We start from the raw sequence: 21,031 nt of genomic DNA, 5'->3' as shown, positions 1-21,031 counted from the left end.
TCCTGTGCTCGGAGGAAAGAATTAGGACTGCTTGTCTGAACACACAAAAAAAAATCACTTCATCAGTTTAGCAACTGATTCAAAGCCTCAGATAGGTGCCTTCAGATGTGTTCAAAATATGTTGTGTATACATACATAAACCTTTTAAATGAGGAGTGTCTTGTAGCAAAATTGCATCAATATAAGTGAGACAGTTAAAACACCACTCTGTCCTCAGTATAAATATTGCTTTCAGATTCACTCAGTCAGAAGCAGATGCTGAGGTAGGTTTCTTGAGGTAGAGGCTGAAAGGGCCCTGGTTCCTACAGAGCTATAGAGACCCTCTGAAAAATAAAACAGAACCCCTCTGGCACAGTGATTATGAAAATGCATATCTGCTCTACCAGAGACCGCTCCTCCTGCTTGCCTCATGCAATGTTAGAATATTTACATTTCCTCAGAATCATTTTCTTTAGACATGAAAGTCAGACAAATATAGCCTTTAGAAGTACATTAAATAGTATTTATTGAGTCTGCAATTTCAGGGGCAAAGCTATAATCTCAGTCCCAGCTATCCACACACCATGGTACTGAGCCCTCATGTTCTTTCACTCATTCAATAAATGAACAATAACATAGAAAATCATATAGAGAAGGGGTTGAAGGAAAAACCCTATTCTCTCAGTTTTGAAAACAGACTTAAGTCTTGTTCTCATTTACAAACATGTCTTTGCCTTTTGAATAAGCATGGTATGTTTCTATTGAAGAACAGACTTGTCCTCCTGTGGTTGGGAGATGGTACATGAATGGTTGACATGAAAGAAAGAACTACAGACAGCACTGAGAGCTTTTCCATAGGTGGGTGGTTAACGCTCCTTCAGACTGCACAGAATTACTTACAAGAGGGAGGGATGTTCCCAAATCTCCAATTGGAAAGAGCCCCTCTTCTTAGGAGGCTTTTATGTCTGAGACTGATACTGTGGGTGCATATGTACAAGAGACTGCCTGCAAAATCTTATGGCAGAGGTTGTTTGAACATGTCATCTCTTCCTGGCATTTTATTTTTACCATGGTGACCCTTCTGCATAGTAAAAAAAAGGCATCACACAATATACACAGATCCATATTTACAGAATAAATGGCAAAAGAGGAAATTAGATAATGTGACATTTATGTCCAGGCATTAACAAACAAAAAGATCCCTTGTGTTGACTCAGGGATTGTTAAAAGTTCGTTTAAACAGGTCCTTTTCTCTGCACATCGGTCTTCTTGTTTTGCAAATGAGAGCCAGCAGGATGTCTCAAGGAAAGAAACAAATGCTCACTCTCCCTTAAACCATGGTCATAACCTTCAGAGAAGCGGGTTGGAATCTCCTAATCTTCTTCTTTAGTGCCTTTGAAGCTTTGATGCGACAGATTTTGGGCACTGGGGGAAGAGGCCTGGATGAGACCTGGACAGTCCCTGATTGTCTGACTGAACCTTCGGGCCAAATCAGCTCACTTTCATCCCCCTCATCATAGTCAAGTGCGAGGCTGCTGCTGTTACTGCTGCCATCCGAGTCACTTTCACTGGATTCACTGTCCCCAAAACGGTTAGCTGTGAAATCGCTGACCTCCCCTTCGCTGGTCTCCGCGATGGTGGAGTGGAAGAGGGAAGCACACTCTGCAGAGTACTCAGAGTGGTCTGACTCGCTTCTGGCGTAAGCTCCGTGGTGATGACTCTTGGAGCGAGCCCTCATGCTGAGGGTGCGCAGGACACTGGCTCTCCTTGCTGGCTGCTTCGCTGCCCCTAGGCCAGAGGAGCTGGCCCCATGGGCCTTGGCAGAGATCTCCACCGTGGACTGCCACTTGCGCTGCTGCTTCTTCTTGTTGGCTGTGTCTGCAGAAGCTCCTTCGAGGGAATACAGCACGTTGGCAGAAGCTCTGTAGAGCTCAGACCTGGATGGTGTGGTGGGCAGCTTGACCTGTGCAGGGAACAGGCTAGACTCTGAGCACGACCTGCCACTCACATCACCAGAGTACGAAGGTCTCCGGATGAGGCTCTTCGCTGCGTGTGGTCTTTGGGGCTGATTCCACTCAGCAGGCGGCCTGGCAGCCCCATGAGCCCCTCTTGCCTTCTCCACACAAAAGGCTTGCTTCCCAGGACGTAGCACCTTTTCGCTGTTCCTCCTCTTTATCTTCACTGCTTTTGTTTTGGAGCTGGCAAACTTGACTCGGACTTGGTGGGATTCTGCAGGGACAAACTGGGCGTGAACAAACTCACCTCGTGCAGCTCGCTCATGCCCTCCAGTGCTACCCAGTTTGGCATTGCCACTTCTTTTGAGGGGCAGCTTTCTGGGAGGGACAGCTTTAGCATTCCAGTTGCCCAGGCTGGAGTCCTCCTGGCACAGCTGCGAGCAGGATGAACTGCACTCTGCACTGCTCTCCATTGCCTCTGCCAGCGGAGAGCCCCTAGCCGCTGACTTGGCAGGATAACAACTATTCACAGCTGATGGCTCTGTGTCAGGGAGAGTGGACGGCTGTTCCTCATTCACACAGCGCATGGTCTCCTGCTGCTTGGCACATTCCCCCTCAGGCATCTCTCTCTGCAGCTTTCCTTCAGCTTTGTTACTTTCCAGAGAACTTGCTTGTTTTTCCAGCTGGCTACCGCTGCTGTTAATTTTCACTCCACCAGCGCTGGGGGTTATAATGAGTCTCTGGTGCATTGTGGCTGGCTGGCTCTTTGTCGAAACCCGCTCACTGGCATCAGCTCGATTGTTCCCTTTGCATCTCGTCAGCTGCAGTAACTTATTGATGTAACCCCCCGGCTTGGCCTCAGCGGTTGGCCTAGTCCTAATCAAGCTGGGACCTGTCGCATTAGGCATGGGTTTGCTGGGGGAAGCCTGGAGGTCTGCTTCTGGGGATGTCCCCATCAGGGAGAAAAGGGGACTTTGTAAAGCCACCGCATGAAGGGGGCTTGGGTAAGGGTACACATCGATGCCATTCTTGGAGACCAGATCATTCTGGAACTTGGGGTCCACGCTGTGCAGCTGCAAGTCTGCATGGCACGGAGGCAATGAGGATTTGTGATCTGTCTCTGTCTGAAATCTACTGTCTGCTGGAATGAGTCTTTCCAAGTCACCTACACAGTGGATGAAAATAAATAACCTAATTAAATCACAGACAATTACACTCAAGCTGGCTTATATTAAAAGTGTTATTTCAGAGGGATGTGCTAACTTATACTAAAATCAGTAGCAGGAATGCAGAAAGCCTTTCAGTCCTCCAAGAACACTGAATTAGCTCAGGGCTCTTATTCACCTCAGCATAATGGAGATTAGAATGCCTTTTAACACCAATGATAAAACTGATGCCTTCGCAGGAAATTTGAACTGTGCTACTTGGATGACAGTAAATCTGTGTATATATAAAAATGTTCTCAAGCAACACAGACCAACAGGAATCCAATCAACCAAAAATAAGAAGTTGTTTTTATTTCTTAGTAGAGAAAAAAAGTGAATCCAATAGATTTTAAGCCTGAAGCGTCTAACCAGAATTATCCAATACAACAGATATATTTTTTTTCATACTTTTCCCCCAGGATGGGATAAAGACTTCCTCTGACTAAATAACTTTTTGTTTGTTAGCTTGAAAAAGCAAACAAAACCAAAACCAAATCTATAACTTAGAAAGAAATTCCTGGAATTTCCAGCATGCAAGAGTCTACCAAATAGTCAACAGTATCTTTATTGTTTTTAAAAGTGGTGAAATCTGAATTCCAGCTTCTCCTCCAACCCTTTTATATCATGCATTTTAGAAAAATCTACAGTACTCAACCAGCTTGTTTAAGAAGACTTGAACAGACACCAGGTATTTCTTAAACTCTTCACAGTTGCAAGCTGTAGCTGTGTTTTTTTTGCATCTTGCTTCAGTAAGGCATTACTGAACAGAGGCACTCAACCTACAGTGCAGAGACATTAAGACTCAGGTGTCTTGACAGGCCACAATGAAGTGATTCTACTTTTCCTCAACCTGAAATCCAATAAAACCTCCTAACTGAATCTCTAATTTTATTTGACAACATCACCAGTCAATGCCTTTAAGTCTCCAAACTTCTTGGAGCATTTAATTTCAGAACAAAATATTCTGAGCTTTTATTAAAAGGCACAAAATCATGTCTGCTGTAATTATGTGTGCAGATTTTAAAAAAGTCAACCTTAAGTGTGTAGAAAAATGGGCTAGAGAACCTTTTAATTTTGACAAAGAAAAAAAAAACCTAAGGACAAGTTACACCAGATTGCTGGACTTTCCTCTCAGGAACATCTGCTCTGTGAGAGCCAGGTTGTGTTTCATGAGCAGGACTGCTCCATCTGGACAAGTCAGCCGGTAGAGCACCATGGTGCTGTGTTACCTCCGATAGATACCAAGAGTGCTGGAACCATCTGCAGTCTGCTTGGATTTCTTGGTATGACAGTGCAGGCTGCAGTGTCAACAAATCCTCTGCTAGCTACTTTCCTGGCTACTTCATGCCGCCAGGAAACCCAAACATTAAATCCAGGAGTGACTGCCTCTCTCCTGTCCAAGGAAGCTTCTGGGAGACTTCACAATTTGGAGCTGTCAGCAGTTTCCTACCTAAGGCACTTAAAGAACTGCTTCAGCAGTTCAGGATGATGATGTCTCAAACAACATAAGTACAACGTGAAAATTCTTTAGGAAATTGGCAGTGTGTAGCAGTGTTCTCTTTTCCCTTTGCTTTTTACCTTCTGTGCACAGCATAGAAATTCCACAAAAAAGGACATGGTTTTACCACAAACTGATTTTTCCCCAACATTACGTTAAAAGGGAAGACACTCTAGCACATGTTCTAGCTCAAACGAAGGATGCTTTCATGTAACGGTAGTCCAGACTCATTATAGTGAGGTGAAAAAGGATCAGAATCACAAGCTTTTAACAAAAATCACTTATTCTACTACAAAATGAACAGCTATGCAAAAAATCAGTCAAAGGAGCAGTGACTCAGCCACCACAAACAAACCAGGAAGGGGTCAAAAGAATACTGTGCGTGTGTGGTGTTTTAGCAAGCTTGCCTTTTCTTTCTGTGGCAACAGGAAATCTGTTTGTACCTGCAGTTTTCAGCAGGGACAAGCTAGGGGGAGGAAATGAGAATTTTTTTCTCCTTTCCAAACAATGCTTTTTTGAAGTAAAATCTTGACTCACTTCTCTGCAACATTGCCAGCTTCACAGAAATTGTTTCTTTCTCCACAGAGGCAACAATCCCACCACTTATGGTTCTCACGCTGAATGAAGTAAGAGGTTGTAGCCAGGAAGAAAGGAGTGGGACGTATAAAAGGGGAAGGAGGACTAAAGGAGGTCTGTGCCCTCACTCCCACACCTCTTCTTAACATTACTTATCCCTTTTTCTGCTAATCTATCTCCATACCCTACACGCATAAAGCCACATTTGCTAAGAGCAAAACGTTGCACGTTTCTGATACAATACCAAGTCTGTAATCTGAACTTGGAAGCCACGGATCATTAAGATCAACACTTCTTCCTCCCCAGCATCTGAGAAGCCTTGAGAACAATTTGTTTTTATACTGCAATTTACCACCATTGCTTCAGGTGTGTCTGCACAGACTTGTACATAACAGGGGGTCTTTGTTTCAGCTCTCAGCAAGCCAGAGGTGAGCTAGTTCAGGTAAGGAAGGTGTGGGAATGACTCCAGAGAGATGTTGTACTTGAAAAGACGTTCTCTGTGACTCCACTGTTTCTATAATGGAACAGCAACACGTCTGACTGGGTCACCCTAAGAACTGTACTAGCACGAGGCTGCTCTGAGGATATGGAAGGACCAAAATGGAAAATAATATGATGGCACTTCACAGCTACATGAACAAGGGACTCAGAGAACTAGTAGGTTTGTCTATTATGCATAAAGGTGTGAGGCAAATTTACGTTTGGTCCAGTATTAGGCTCAAGAGCAGTTCATAGATAGGTGATTAACCTTTGGTGTCTGTTATCCCTAACTGTACATTTTAAAGTATGAAGAATATCGTGTGTGCACATTACTTTCAGTAAATATGGCTAGCAAACTAAGTCTTATCATGCTATTTTGGGGCAGATTGGGAACACTGACACTAAGTCTGGAAATAGCTTTTTCTCCTTCAAATTCTTGGAAAATCTTTCTCAGTAAAATGCAATAGTTCTAATACTGAATTCGCCCTATATTTTTCATGCATCACTGTACTTTTACATAAGACATTTCAAGTATGCAATTTTACTGATTTCTCAAACAGATAAATTAAAAAAAAATAACGAGACATTCATTACAATTTTACCTCATGCACTTAAGTACTTTCCCATCTCTAATTGCATACCTCCTCATATTTGCTATTATTTAAAAGTATCTGAGTCTGAGACAAGTGAAAGTTGTACAGTAAATGGCAAGGCTCTGTGGTTTCAATTAATTCTCACTTTGTACATTTAAAATGAATGCTATGTATTGATTACACTATTGGTGTACAAGGTTCTAAGAGTAATAGCCAGGACTCTGCCCTTCTCTTGAATGAGTACCCAGCTCTGCAATCAATTACCTGTGGAAACTGGCCTCGGTCTGGACCTGGCAGGAGTCCCAGAAACGTCTGTGCTCGCTGTAATCCGACATCCATCGCTGGCATAGGTGTCCTGCTGTTGGAAGCTGGTGGTATGCACAGTAGTTTCATCTGCAGACTTGGGTCGGTAATCAAACACACTGAGCCTTGCCTTAGGGTGTTGAGAGCTGGGCAAGAGACTGGTGTGGGAGGAGGAGATGGACTCACTGTACACAGAGGTACAAGAATTGGAGAGTGAGCAAGAACCACCATCACTCAGGTCGTAGAAGCCTGCAGAGGTGAAATAAATAGGAAGATATTTCCAACTTACAGTTACTAAATATGCTCTGTAGAAGAAACGTGCAGAGAATAAGATAAATCTCCATTTGCTATTTGCCCCAGGTCTAAATTTGTCACCATTTTTGGGGGGTAACTTTTGCAAAGGCATACTCCAATTCAACTAATTCAACTACCTTTTATTGGTCTTCTGCATATTTCCTTAGGCCCTAAGCCAGCTCAGGACAGACATGTGCACTTAGTTCTTAGCGTGAGGTGGGGTGAAGTGCAGCACCATCATGCTCTGTTCTTTATTGAAGAACACCTTTGGGGACTATTATGCAACTGGTGTAAAACAGCCATCATATGCTGTTGCAACTTGTGCTAGGTGCATACAAGCACAGCTCATTTGGGACAGTAGAGCAAAACTAGCCTGTGATCAGAGCTGCCAAGTCTATGATAGCTGGAATATCTGAGGGCACAGAGTGGAGGTTATCTTGTCTCTCCAGGTCCTACCATCATTGCTAATTAATTATGGAACTACGAAATAAGGCTCTGTGTCAGTTCAATGTGGGAATTTTTATAATTCTTCTCTATATAAAGCAAATTGAAAAGGATGCTGTTTCCTTTTAAACTGTGTATATGCCTAAGTGAATAACTCCTGAACTTAAACACTCATGGAAACTTGAACTTTTATACACACTGTAAGTATCATCCTGCAAATTTGTATGCATATCCACATAAACTGCATGTGGAACAAAACTGTTGGAAGAAGTAGTTAGTGGTAAGAAGCTTTATTCCTGCTCAGCTATTTGTAATGCTTCAGGAAATTACTACTATTCAATGTATAGATACAGATAAGACATAAAAAGATTTTCTCATATCGTACAAGCTTTCAAGATTCAAAAAAAAAAAAAAATAAAAATTCTTTCCTTGTATCAAGGTAGACTTAAGGCTTTTCAAAATTTTGTTTAAAAAGAGGTGTTCCCTTTGTCCCAGACTAGATAACAGAAACCGGTTTTAACAGACATCCCAGCTATAAAAGACTTCAGTTCAGCTCTCCCTGTGAATCACAACAGCAACCTGAAACTCCGTCTCTCTCTTGTCCATGAGAATGTTACTCAGCAGACTGCTGGAGTGTTGTTACTCAGTGTCTTTTAATAGAGCTTTATTCATTAACTCATTTTTATACAAATGATCAAACATTCGTTAGGTGAGAGCACTGCAGTGGTTGTGATCTTTAAGGCTTTACTGATATTCAAGACTGCAGGTTTAAGGTATTGGTCTCCTTCGCTTCTAGTAAGTACTTTAGACCTTTTGCCAATGGCCATTTTGCACTGAACATGGTAATTAATTAATAAATTTGTCTTCTCCTTCTCTTAGTTGCTAAAATGTCTATTTTTTAATCGAAAATTTCCAGAAAAAATCCTGTTGAGTGAAACAGCATTTTCCAATTAAATCCACTTTGCAGGTGAATTCTCACCAGCTCAGTGTGTGTGCTCAATGCCACATCACTACTCTCCACCTCAGCCCTGGGGCACTCTTTCTTACCAAACATCACACAGAGTTTTGCTCAGTGGTTGACATCCTTCAGTTCTACTGGGACCACACTCCTGGAAATAAAGGACAGGGTGCACGTTACCTGAGCTGGGGCGGCTGTCACTGTCCAGGTATTCACTGGAGGTCTTGCTGACATCCAGCTTCAGCTCGCTTATTCGCTGGTCAAGCTGGTCCAGGTGGCTTTTCAAGCCGACATCCTGTCTTCTTAAACGAGACTGATTTGCAAGTCAAGGAAAGAAAGGGAAAATGAAGAATAATCGCAGTTAGAATCTCAGCAGCAACACGTGAATTCAGGCCATCTGTGCCGGACAGATTCTGCACTCGTGAAATGTTTTGCTTAGCTAGGGACTGTTGCAAATGGATCTCTGTAATGAGCCTGACATAACAGGCAAGTACAAAACATTTTGTTTCTCAGCATATATTGCCTTCTGCCCAGCTGAATGTTTTCTCAGAACTTCTCATACTGAATATGCTACTTCAACTTCCCTTGTTTTGTTACACCTATAGCAGGGACTGTCTAACTAAAGAGGACGGCAATCTCCTGACTAATTATCACACTAATATATGCACTGCATTTTGCCATACACCGCCTCTGGGCAGAGGATGAGAGAAACATTATGGATTGCCTGAGTGAACTCAAAGATACGTTCTGATGAAAGGAAATGACTGTGTATAGAGGTATCTTATCACCACATGGAGCACAGGTAGCTTACTGCACTCTGCAAAGCCCTTAGCTCTGGTAGCATCTCTTTACAGTAGGAAGGGTACACTACATGAAATACACCATCTCTGCTGCTGAGAATTTCCCTTGCATGTCTCATGGCTAGCTGTTTCCGCACATTATAAGTAGGAAGAATGCGTCTCTTGAATTTTCTTGTGGAAACGTCTGTATTTAAAAAAAATGGTGCCTTCAAGCTTGCAAATAACCCCTCAGAAGCCAGCAACGAGGGCCTTTGCCTACTGTGGTCACTGACCAGACTGATCTGTGGTAACAGCTCCTGCAGTTGCTCCCCCCAACACTTACACGGACAGCGTAGGGGGACAGATGGCCAGGAATTAGGGTACCAGCCAAAGAACCACAGTTGCTTTCTGTCACCAACTTCTCACATGGCACTTGGCAAATTATGTAAGCCCAGCCGCTATTTAGGCAGCTTTTAATTATATCATGCCTAACCATGCATCCTACAATACTTCACAGAAAGGTATTCTCTTCAGGGTGGCTGTAAAGTTGTGCTCGCAGCCCTTGTGAGGCCAGGTTTCTGTTCAGTAACAGCGAGAAAGGCACTCTTCTTGAAAAAGATTCTTTGTGCCTACATTTCACATATAAAAGTGCAGCTCTAACAGCATTTCCAACCTCAAATAAATAATATTTAGGTCCCCTAACTAATTAAAGTATATACAACATTAAACAACATACACAAAATTAAAATCAGTATGTACATGTATGCATTTTCAGCTCTACTTTCCCTGTGTTATCATTATTCAGCTTTTAAGATCTGCATTTTTAGGGTTCTCCACAGCTACAAATACAAAATGCAAGGAAAGCTAAGATCCTGAGCTAATCAGTAAGTGATTAGAAACTGAAAATCAAAGAAGAGAGAAAAGACAGATGTTTCAAGTCTCACAAGACAACTGTTACGGTTGTTGGTGCTGTTGGGAAAACTAAAAGGTATTTCTAGCACACTGTTTTAGGGAACCGGAGGGACATATAACACACAAGAAGTAAAACCCCATTTTATCAGCGTTGCATGTCTAGAAATGTTTAAGCTCAGCAAGCTCATTACTGCTCCCTAGGAATACAGGTGGTGATTTTCACTCTTCCTGTTTCCTACAAACAAAAGGAAGACCTGGATAATAAAGGATATTTTCTATCCCGTCTGAATGATGAATGCATGACCTCCTCAGTACTTCTTTATTTCCTTTATGGTGAAAAAGCAAAGACATGCCATGCTTCCTTCAATCTCACCTACTCAGGAAATCACAAAGTTTTGTTTTCACGGCTGGAATTAATTGCTTAATGATTAATGTTTCGCCAGCCAATCCCTCAGTCTGTGGTTTCTGATTAATGACGGAGAGGCCACAAGGCTCTCAGGTATTCAAAGATTATTTATTATACCTCCAGGTTCTGTCTGCGCTTTCACAGCATTTTAACCAACACACATGATTTACATCATCGTTTTAACCCTTTTATGGTGCCTCACACCATTGGGTTTTCATGTTTCTGGCAGACTTCATAGCTTTGATCTTTCAGTTAACTCCTTCTGCTCTCCAAGACAACAAGCACGTCTCACTCTGGCTGGGTAAGGACAGGTTTTCCAGCGTGCTGCTTGAGGTTGTTATTGTTCCAATAACCACACTGAGCGGCACCCAGAACAACAAACCCCGAACACGCTCTTTCTCAATTCACAACATGAATTTTACATGAGACAAAACCTTGCAGGTGAAGCCATCTGTTTGCTTTGGGCAATGCAGCTGTGAAGACTTCTGCACACCGCACAAAGTAGGACCAGACTTCCAAATCAACTCATGCTATCGATGGACTATGGTTTCTGGGAGCCAAAAATATTGTCATACCATCCATTTTTCAGAAGAACACCCTCTGAAAAGCAGGTTCCTTTGAATCTACAGAAACTGGCACCCCAAAACAAGGTACCAAAAAGCACTGGTCATGTTTAACTACTCCGCTCTGCTATTAATCAGCTCACTTCAGCTAAAGAGGGTTTTGACGTTTCTTGCTGTGGTTGTAGAATGGCACCTGATAATTTTATTAATCCAACTGCATTTTGGAATGGACAAAAGATAGCACTAATCTTACCTAGGTCTGTGCATCTAAAATCCATTCACCCTTGGGTCTTTTTGTAACTGAGTCTGCAAAGTAGCCAGTTTCAGAGGAAGGTCAATTTCACCTATCTCAGACACTTATTCTGGTGTGACATTAATCCCTTCTGGAAGCACACGCTTTTCTCAGTTGAGAAAAAACAAACAAACAAACAAACAAACAAAAAAACAGCTGAGAAAAACTTTAAGTTATTTTAATATATATTAAAAAAAATAATCTCCAGGATGTAAAAGAAGCTTTCTTCCATTTAAAAATATTTAAAGGGGAAAAAAATCTGCACAAAAAGCATGGTACCAATCATTTTTTTTCCTCTTCAGTATAATTTCTGTCCCTTCTCCACATTTTTACAACATTGTAAGCCACACGAAAGCTTGCAAAGTAAGATCATTGGACTCAAATCAATGAGGTTTTATAAATATGTTCCCTGAGAAAACATGAACAATACTGTATGCTGCTGCCTTAGACATCTACCCACTTAGTGGAAATGTCATAGAATTCTTCCTTTGCCTTAGCCTGAATATGCATCTCTTCTTTGTCCTCTAGGTCACCACAAAAGAATTTGGCCGAGAGACCTGTTTAGCACCTCTGGGATCACTGAGGGTAGATAGCATCACAGCTCTGCTTCTCTTCCCAGTCTCTGCTACAGACTCGCTGCCTGCACTGCGGTAACTTGAAGCTCTGCCAGAAGAGCCCCTGGACACCAAAAAGAGCCACTGACTAGGGACAAAAAAGGATGTGCCTGCTAGGGGCAGCAGAAAGCCTGTGGCCTTGCTGCCTACAGCAGACTGCTGGAAAGGTTAGCTGCTGGCTGCTGCAAGCACCCGCTGCTGGGAAAGAGATTGGGATGCTGGAGTGGCATCTGCAAGTGGTCCCTAAAAGATTTGACGGCTCCACTCCACCCATTCCTGCTGGTGGCATTTGACACCTCAGGAAGCTTCTGTGCTTGTTACTCACCCTCCCAGCACAGAAGAAGCCTGGTGTGACTCTTATCTGTCTTGCTTCCACTGCTGAGAAGCCTCGAGCCAGCTCCATCTGATACAATTTCCACGTTTTATGTGACAAGGACCAAACTTGTTATGAATGCAGCTATGACCACACAAAAGCCTAGGGCTACAGCCCTACGTGAAACTTGGATCAAGATGCACTCCAAGGCAAAGCCACGTTTACATTGTTAATGAGTTTCTCCATCTGAAAGCCTATAGAGCTGTGATCACAGACTCTACCATCCCTGGGCCAAGAACAACACTGGTGAAGACACAACACTCCCTGAGCAATGCCGTGCTTTGCATTCTCTATTGCTTTTAGCTTTAACTTCACTTCCTGTGATCGTGAACACCATTTTCAAGGGGTTTGACTGCAATGTCCTGTTCACAAGGCACCAAGAAACTTTTTTCAGCCTGTGGTCTCTGAGTTCCTAGGACGTGTGAAATCCTACTTTGAAAAGTCTCTTTTCTCTCAGGTTTATTTTAGTCTTATGCAAAGCCGAGGTCTGCACCTATGCTTAAATATACGTCTGAAATTTGCAGGGAAGAGACCAACAGCAGGTATGCCCTGCTGGAAGGCTTCCAGCAGCCGCAGGTCCGTCGGAAGCGCGCTGTACCGCAGCTCCAGGCGCTCGCACAACCGCAGCGTGGCTGAGGATCCCGACCCTCGGTTTTACACGTTTCGGAGCCGTCCCTCGCAAGCTGCAGGCACCCCCAGAGGATGCTTCCCAAACCTGCACTGGCACCTACTGGTGAGACCCGTCCCTCTCCGCCGTGGAGCCGAGTTACTGCCGCCCTCCCAGCTCCCGCACGTCCCGGGAAATAAATCTAATCCCAGCCCCTTCCATTTTATCCGCTAGTTTCTCCCGTGTCCTTGAAAGCCTTCCGAGGTGCCAGCGAAGTCCTAACGAGATAATCTTCTATTTTCAGACCTTATTTGAGATGTATATAAACAAACCAGTAACAAAAGCACACCAGCTGACATAAGGAAGAAATGATAGCCGCTACGGCCAGAGGTCACCGGGTGCTGCTGTTAACCCAGTGGCCCCAGACCGGCAATAAACGCTTTCAGTTCTTTTTTTTTCTTTTCTTATATATACACCAAGCGGAGCCATTAGCTGGAATCATTACTGACAGCCAACCAAGCGGCCGGCAGTCCGCTCGCCGGCGTTTTCTATGCGTTTAACCATGTCCTTTAATCTCGCCATGCCCGCCGCGGCGCTTTCCCACCTGGTGGGCACTTTCTGCCAAGCCCCGCAGGCTCCGAGGAGCCCCGCTGTCCCCCACCTGGGCTGTACGGCTCCCCTCCGCACCCCGGGGGACCACCGGGACCCCGTCCCGTCCCTTACCAGCTGCTCCTTGAGGGCGCTGAGGGTTGCCTCCAGCCGGCGCTCCTTGCTGCGGGCGCACAGGGGCTGCTCGCCGGCGGCGGCCGGGCCCCTCTGCGGCATAGCCAGGGCGGCCCGCACCAGGTCCCGCTGCTGCTCCCGCAGCACCTGGAGCTCCCGCAGCCCGGCCAGGGCCGCCTGCAGCCTCTCGCCCACCCGGCCGCGGTCCCAGCCGCCGCCCCCTCCCGGCCGCGGGGCGCCCAGCAGCATCCTCAGCGCTGGGCCGCGGGCTCGGCCATGGCAGGGAGGCGGCGGGGAGGCGGCGGGGCTGCGGCCGGCCCCGGGGCGGCGCGGAGACTGCAGCCGGGCCGCGGCGGCTCCGCAGGTTTTGGAGGAGAGGTGGGGAGCGGGGAGGGAGCAGCAGGAGGAGGAGGAGGAGGAGGGGAGGAGGGAGGAGGGCTGCGGCTCCGGGCAACGCCGGGGCCACCTCTCGGGGCGGTGCGCTGCCTCCTCCCCGCGAGGGGGAGGCTCCTGCCTGCCCCTGCCCCTGCCCCTGCCCCTGCCCCATGGGGGTGCTTTCTGTCCGGAGCATCTCTGCAAATGCTGCTGGTTTCTGACGCTCTTCAGGCTGCTCAGATCCCTGCGGGCTGAGGACGGATCTGATTTACCCCTCTGCGATGCCCAAAGTGCGCCCGTGCCCGTCGTCGTGCTGAAGCCTCCTGCATATGAAGATAATGCGAGGATATTGGTGCAGTGAGTGCGCACAGGTAGAACATTTCCCTCACAAAAAATGCAGTTCTCTTAACGCTGTTCCTTCCCCTGTTTGCTAGTGTTTCATGTCAGACACACACAGGGCTGGCACTCTTCACCTTGCCCCCTGGAAACCAACTCAAGTGTGTTATCTAATCATGGCCATTCACTTTCTAGTGCTAAATTGTTTGTTGTTGGCTTAAAAGCATGGCAGAGAGTCATTTTGTGAGATCGAGGTGTGTCTCAGCCTCCCAAAGTCACTTGAAGGGCTCAGGATTTGTTTTAAATGGGGTCTGGAAATGGTTGGTCACAGAAATCCAAGGTCGTGTTGCTGTTGCTACCCAGAAAATGCCATTTAAAGCTTCCAAGACAGCTTCTTAGGAGCTGCTCAGTTATCAGGCAGAAAAGCAAAGTGAATACTACCAATATGTGAAAGTGAATATCCTAATATAATGAATATACTAATAAAGTGTATAATACTAATATGTAGTCTATAGTGATGCAAAGGGTGAGAAGAAACCCTGATACCAAGACTCTGGTGAACACAGTGGAGACCGTACAACACAAAACTAATATTCTTCTGCCTACACCAAAATAGGAAGCATTTGGATCCCACAGGTCCTCAGATCACTTTGTCACATTCAAGGAGATTCTAATAGTTTCAGGAGTGTGTATGATTCTCTGCAAGGCAATGTACACAAAGCATACAGCCCATCTGTCTGTGGTCACCTCCTTCTGCCCATTTGGCATATCCTTAAAAGCTAGCATACCTCAAATTGAATGCCACTTGACTTTGTGCTGGAATACACAAGTTGGGTGAGTGGGAACAAGTTGCTCTGTCATCTGTTCACCAAGTGCCTTCTTTCAACACCATGTGTGGGTGGCTGTTTCTGCCTCCAAACCTGCAGCCAGCCTAGCTTTCCTGGCTGCGGCCCCTGTAGGAGTACCAGATGCGCTAGTGTAATGTCAAAAACAGCACCTGCTGGGAGGCCAAGTTATTCATGTCCACCATGTCCACCAAGTTATTCATGTACACCACCTCCGGTACAACACATTATTTAACAGCAGGACCAAGCCTTACTTTCACCATATCACAGACTTCATGTAGTTTAATGGTTTCAGAACTGTATTTACCCTGAAAAAAAATGAACTACATCAGAAGGGGTCTAGAGAGATCCTGTTCTGGCAAGTTGTAAATATTCACAGTTCTAATATTCACATATAAGATGGAACTGCAGAACAGTATGACCGATGATCATGGTGCTTGGTTAAGGTGTGTAAGGGGTACAATATGAACAATATTATCTAAGGCTTTTTTTTTTTTTTTATTATGAATATACTTCTGCTGTTGCTTTCCCTATCCATCCCACTAAAATTCCCTGTGCAGAGCAATGCCTCAGAGCCAAGATGACTGGGCTCAACCTACGAAGTGGAAAGAAAAACTGCCTTCAAAAACTAAGATGCTTCTGAAGGTGCTGACAAAAGACAGCATGAAATACTGTCACCTCTTGGGTGGAGTGTGGCAGACAACCAGTAGTGTGCAGCATGTGGCAAGAATCTTGCAAAATGCCATGGCAGGTATGAGGAGCTGAAGCGTTTTTGTAAATCACTTGTCTTGGCACTTGTTAAAACAGACAATACAACACTGCTCCTTATTTTATTCAAACCGTGTTCTAACATGACCAAATACAAGTCACCGAAACAAATACCAGTTAGTATCTACTTGCTAGGAGAATTAGTTAATCTAAGGTCATATATCTTTCTTTTCCTCCTTCCCTTGCAAGGAACGGTTATCCCTTGCACTTTGTTCTTCCTTTTCTTTCATCTTTTTATCTTTTTGTGCATTAAATCCCAAATGGGCTATATCACAGCAGTATCTTTATTTTAATCAGCTTCCTGATTATCCCCTGTGTTGTACTGATTAGTTTTCCCCGGAACCCATGCGATGTCACTTAATCTTTTCAGATAACTCCACAAATAGCTTGTGCTATCTGATTTGTTGTGGAAAGAGTAAAAGGTATGAATTGCCACCAGTTTTAAAGCTATGGTATTATATGGGGCAATGGTAGTGATAAAGGTGAAAGATTCATAGTAGGAAATGGTCAAACTTCCACAATTCTTGATGACTGACAGAGAAGAATGTTCAATGCTGATGCTCTGTGAAGTTTCACTAGACTGTAGGAATGACTTGAAAGAAGGGGAGAAGAGTACAGGTAACACCCGATTTTGCTGCCTAGCTTTAGTACACTGAATATAAATGCTGAAACGTAACTTGCACTTTTCAGGAGCCAGAAGTTTTGACTTTTCACTTATGTTGCTTTGATTTCATTAATTTCAAAGACATTATTCTCTATTTATACAAGAGTCAAATTGACACTTCTGTTTTCCATCAATGGATTCTGAGGTCATGCATAAATTACATTGGAAGAGAAACCTGTAGTAAGGGAATTATGTACCTGCAAAATCAGACACCAAACCAGTAAAAAATAACAATTATTCTACATAATATTACTTTGGGCCCTGTTTTTTAAGATATGATTACACAATGTTGTTCCCCCTGTTAATAAATGTTGTTATTTCTCATTCAGTGTGAAAGATGTGTACAATGTAAGATGCGTACTCAGTGGGTGACTACTCTACACCCTCTTCTCTCATGCTCCAACCTCATGCCTTATTTACTGCAGATTACTGAAGCTGTGCACTAATGACAGAATTTCTTTCTCTCTCTCTCTTTTTTTTTTGTAATGGTAATTAGCATTTTAGATTGTAAGTACCTTACAGTTGGAACTCATAATGTCTTTATGATGTCCCAAAAGCTGTGAAGTTGTTTTTGTTTTCTAGGAGGGGACTTGAGACACTGAGTTTCATTTGAGAGATACTCACTCATTTTAGGTGCCCATTGGAGATGCCTTTGGTTCAATTTTTCCAGAGTACTTAGTATCGTATTGTCAATATATATAAATTGCAGAGTTCCCTTTGACTTCAGTTGCAGTTCTGAGCACTCAGCACTTTAGTAAATTGAATACTGCATATTTTAATTTGAATTTGAATCCCTAGAAAAATGAGGAACAGAGTTAGTGCTCCTCATATGGAGCTAGCTTGGGTGTGCCTTGCACCTGTGGTATAGAAATGCCCTCAGAGCCTCATAAAATACCAGAAAGGAGGCAGGTGTTATTTACCCTGTTTTGCAGATGTAGATATACAAAGAGGTTAACCCTTTAACCAAGGATCGAACAGGAAATCTGTGGTAGGACTTGAAAGTGAAGCTGCATCGTTAATTTGACCACAAAAAAATGACTTCACTCCCTGTTTTGTGGGTGCATATTAGCCAGTTTGTGTGGGACTAATGTTAATGGTAAGACAATTTGTATTGACCTCCAGATGTGTTTAAAAGGAAAATAGTTGAATATTTACTTTGGATGAAGTCCAGAGTACACAAAATACAGCGGTAATAACAGGCAGCTTCAAGAGTGAAACTACAGTTTGTTTCCCACATTTGCTTATGTTTTGTTTGGAAAAATCATTCAGAATCTTTCTGGCAGTATTACCATGTGAAGAGACAGAGTCTCTCTGTATAAGGTTTGGCTTGTGTATATTTTAACTGTAACTTTGGCCTGAGTTGGCACTAGCACGTGTAGCATTAGTTGAGGAAGAAATTCATCCAATGCTGTTTAGGACTATCTTTTGGCATGATGGAAACTCAGTGGGTGCACCAGCACACTCATGCTACCAGCCTTTCTATCCCCTTTTCTGTCCTGTTGTTCCTAGATGCTCTGCAAACCTCTTGCCATTGATCCCACTAAAGGTCTGATGGAGAGGTACTGCCTAAAGGAATCTTCCAAGCTGTTAACATCTGGCAGATGCTGAAGAGGTTATTTGGAGGATGCAGAGCAGTCAGACGTGGATTGAGCCAAAACTAACAGAAGCCACTATCCTAGTCATGATATGTGGAAGTGTAGTTCTTGTATCTGTGACCATTGCTCATTGCATACCCAAGAAGGCTTGTGCTGAGCATATCCTTCAATGGAGAAGGACTGAGGCACCACACAGAAGTATGGGGTTCAGCCGTGAAGTGGGATGGAGCCTTTTGCCGTTTTTTGGAAACATTAACTTCAGCATTAAGAGCATTCTGAAAGTTGATTAAACCCTCATGTTGCCTACGCTGGGCAGTGTTAGTTCTGTGCTGTCACTGCTTGCCAGAGAATGCATAGTATTGTGTGTGCCTCTATGAGGTGACTGTAAGTAAATTGCATTCATCCGGGCATTTTGCCTAATTAGCAGAGCAGCTGCTTTTGAAAACATTCTTCTTAAAGGCTGATATCTCAAGGATTACTTTAATTAGAAAGAAACAAATCGCTGGTGAGATGGTCTCTTTCTAGAGAGTTCAGAGAATTTGATTTGAATTGAAAAAATGACTTTTTGAACTATAGCTTACAGGGTAATGGATGGGAAAGAGGAAGCAAGAGTGCAGCTGACATACAGCTTCTGCTACAGAAAACAGATTTGAGTTGATGGTGGTCTTTAGAGAGAGGAATCTTCTGAAAACATGAGTAAAATCCTGCCTTCAGCTACTGGGGATTAGGAGATGTCCATCTGTTTTTGTGATTATTTCTGTTTATTTTTCGCGAGGCTGCAGATTGAGTCTCTCTTGTGATGCTCCCAGCACAATGGTGGGGGTTGTAGGGATGGGAGGAGGTTTCCCTCAGGAAACCATGAAAGCATGAAAGCATTCAGTCTTGCCTCTTTCCAGTTTATGCCTTCCAGTTTAAATATTCATGTCTAAAAGGCCTTATTTTGGACCATGTGAAAATGTTTGTTTGTTCATAAATCTGTGGATAGGCAGCAAATGGGAGAACGTGAGCAATTATTGCATAGATGCAGACCCAGGAACCACGAGCGTGCAGGAGAATGGAGAAGATGGTGGGGACCAGAAATCCAGGGAGGCAGGAGGAGTGGCACAGAATAGCTAGGATGAGTCTGGGGCCAGAAGCTTGAGAGTGAAGCCAGAAAACAGATTCAGAAAGAATGGGAGGTGTGGGAGCATAATAGAGAATGGAAACCAGGAAGAAATTTATACGATTTTGTGTCACTATAATGGCTTCTTTGCAGGGATCTTGAAAGCATTACCATCATTTAACCGAGAAGAAGCTGAAGCACAAGGAAATTGTTTCAACTACCAAGGTCTAAGTTTATAACAGATTGCAACCATGCCGGGGGGGCATGTGGTAAGTACAGTTGGGCTGGGGCCAGCGCTCAGTCACTGCACCTCCACCTGCTTATGGGACTGGGCACAAAATGGGTATTAATGCTCTTTGGAAGTAAGTGAAGATTTTCATCTGGCTTCTTTAAGAATAAGACACCAAAAGTAGCTGCTGAGTGCTTCTGCCATGGAGTGGAGAGCTGGGTCAGAAGACTGTCCCACAGAGCTGGGGTAGGGCAGTTCTTGAAGAAGGGCTATCAGTAACTTGCTGCTGAGAGGGGCAGTGACCCTTCCCCATCACTTCAAAACCTCATCTGTGGTCTGGTGGAAGGGGTCAGGCTGGCTGAGGAGAATAATGATTATTTCTCCACATCTTTTGGTGTGGAGAAATTTATAGCTTTTACTTTTTTTTTCCAGCAGAACCTTATTTTCTTCCTGTCCTCCTGATTTCTGTAGGCCCTGCAGCATTTTTTTTCTGCCCTCATTAGCATTCATAATGCTTAGCAATTTCATATCACCTGGAGATTTCGTTAAAATATTGTTAAAATCTCTTTTCCTGATCATTAATAATAAATGAGAATTCCATTCATTTGCTCTTCATTTTTACTTTCCCTTTACTTCCTTTCCCTTCAACAGCTTTTCAGCATAGGTGACCATGTTTGTGTATCCAAGCTGCCATCTTTTCTGTTTGTATGCCTAGTTATTCCAAGTTACACGTGATTCATCATTGGAGGGTCTGCTCCCATCCTTATAAGCTTCATTTATTCTTAAGTATGTGTCTTTCTGCTAATATTTAGTACATTAATATTACATAATATAATATAACATATTATATAATAATATATGTTTTCATATAATATAGTTATATAATAATATAATATTAAGTACTTCTGGACTGCAAAGCTGCCTTCTAAAAATATTTTGAATCTATGCTATTATGTTGTTTTAATCATTTGTCATTCTCATTTTCTTCTAGTCCAAGGGACCCCAATTTTCTCCTTTCACTTGTCCAGCATTCAGAATAAATGGAACCATCAAAGCCTTTAAAGTTATACCAATACGAGAATTGTGTACCATTGCTTCATATTTCACACTGGACACATCACATCAGATTTTTAACTAGCATTTGCATATGGATTTATCTTTTCACCATTTTGTTTGTATGTGTGATCTATGATCTTGCTGTTTTCAAAGTTCCATACTTTTCTGAAAAACAAAGCAAAAACAGCTGTGTGCAAGGCCTTAGCCTACTTCCTTAGCCTACTTCTTACTCTACTTCTTTGAAAAAGGAATGTATCTCCAACAGGAAAAACTGAACATCAATGTGCAGTTCTGCAGTATAAATATTCCTTCTGCCCTACTGCAGAATTCTACTCTGAAGTCCTATAAATGAAGGGCACTACCTATTTTTTCAGGGAAGATGAAAATTTAAAGTTTGTTTGTTGCAAAATAATCTTTTTTTTTTTTTTTTTTCCAGCATGAATAAAGCTCAATGCCAGGGAAGAAGAAGAAGAAAAAACAAAAACAGAAAAGCTGGGTCCTTTCATA

The 21,031-nt window shown here is 43.4% G+C and overlaps 1 protein-coding gene across 1 annotated transcript; it reads right to left on the bottom strand.

The window, feature by feature from the left end:
- Positions 1-488: 488 nt before the first annotated feature.
- On the bottom strand, positions 489-13,889 carry DACT2 (dishevelled binding antagonist of beta catenin 2). Its single transcript, XM_084512789.1, has 4 exons — positions 13,555-13,889; positions 8,466-8,598; positions 6,551-6,838; positions 489-3,099 (listed from the first exon to the last, which is right to left on the bottom strand). The coding sequence occupies exons 1-4, from the start codon at positions 13,801-13,803 to the stop codon at positions 1,310-1,312; spliced, it is 2,460 nt and encodes an 819-aa protein (XP_084368915.1). The 5' UTR covers positions 13,804-13,889; the 3' UTR covers positions 489-1,309.
- Between the last annotated feature and the right edge of the window lie 7,142 nt (positions 13,890-21,031).

Source organism: Aythya ferina (assembly GCF_964211825.1).
Source record: "Aythya ferina genome assembly, chromosome: 3".
Lineage (NCBI taxonomy): Eukaryota > Metazoa > Chordata > Aves > Anseriformes > Anatidae > Aythya > Aythya ferina.
Note: the sequence above shows the minus strand (reverse complement) of the source record. Positions and strands in the feature narration are given on the sequence as shown.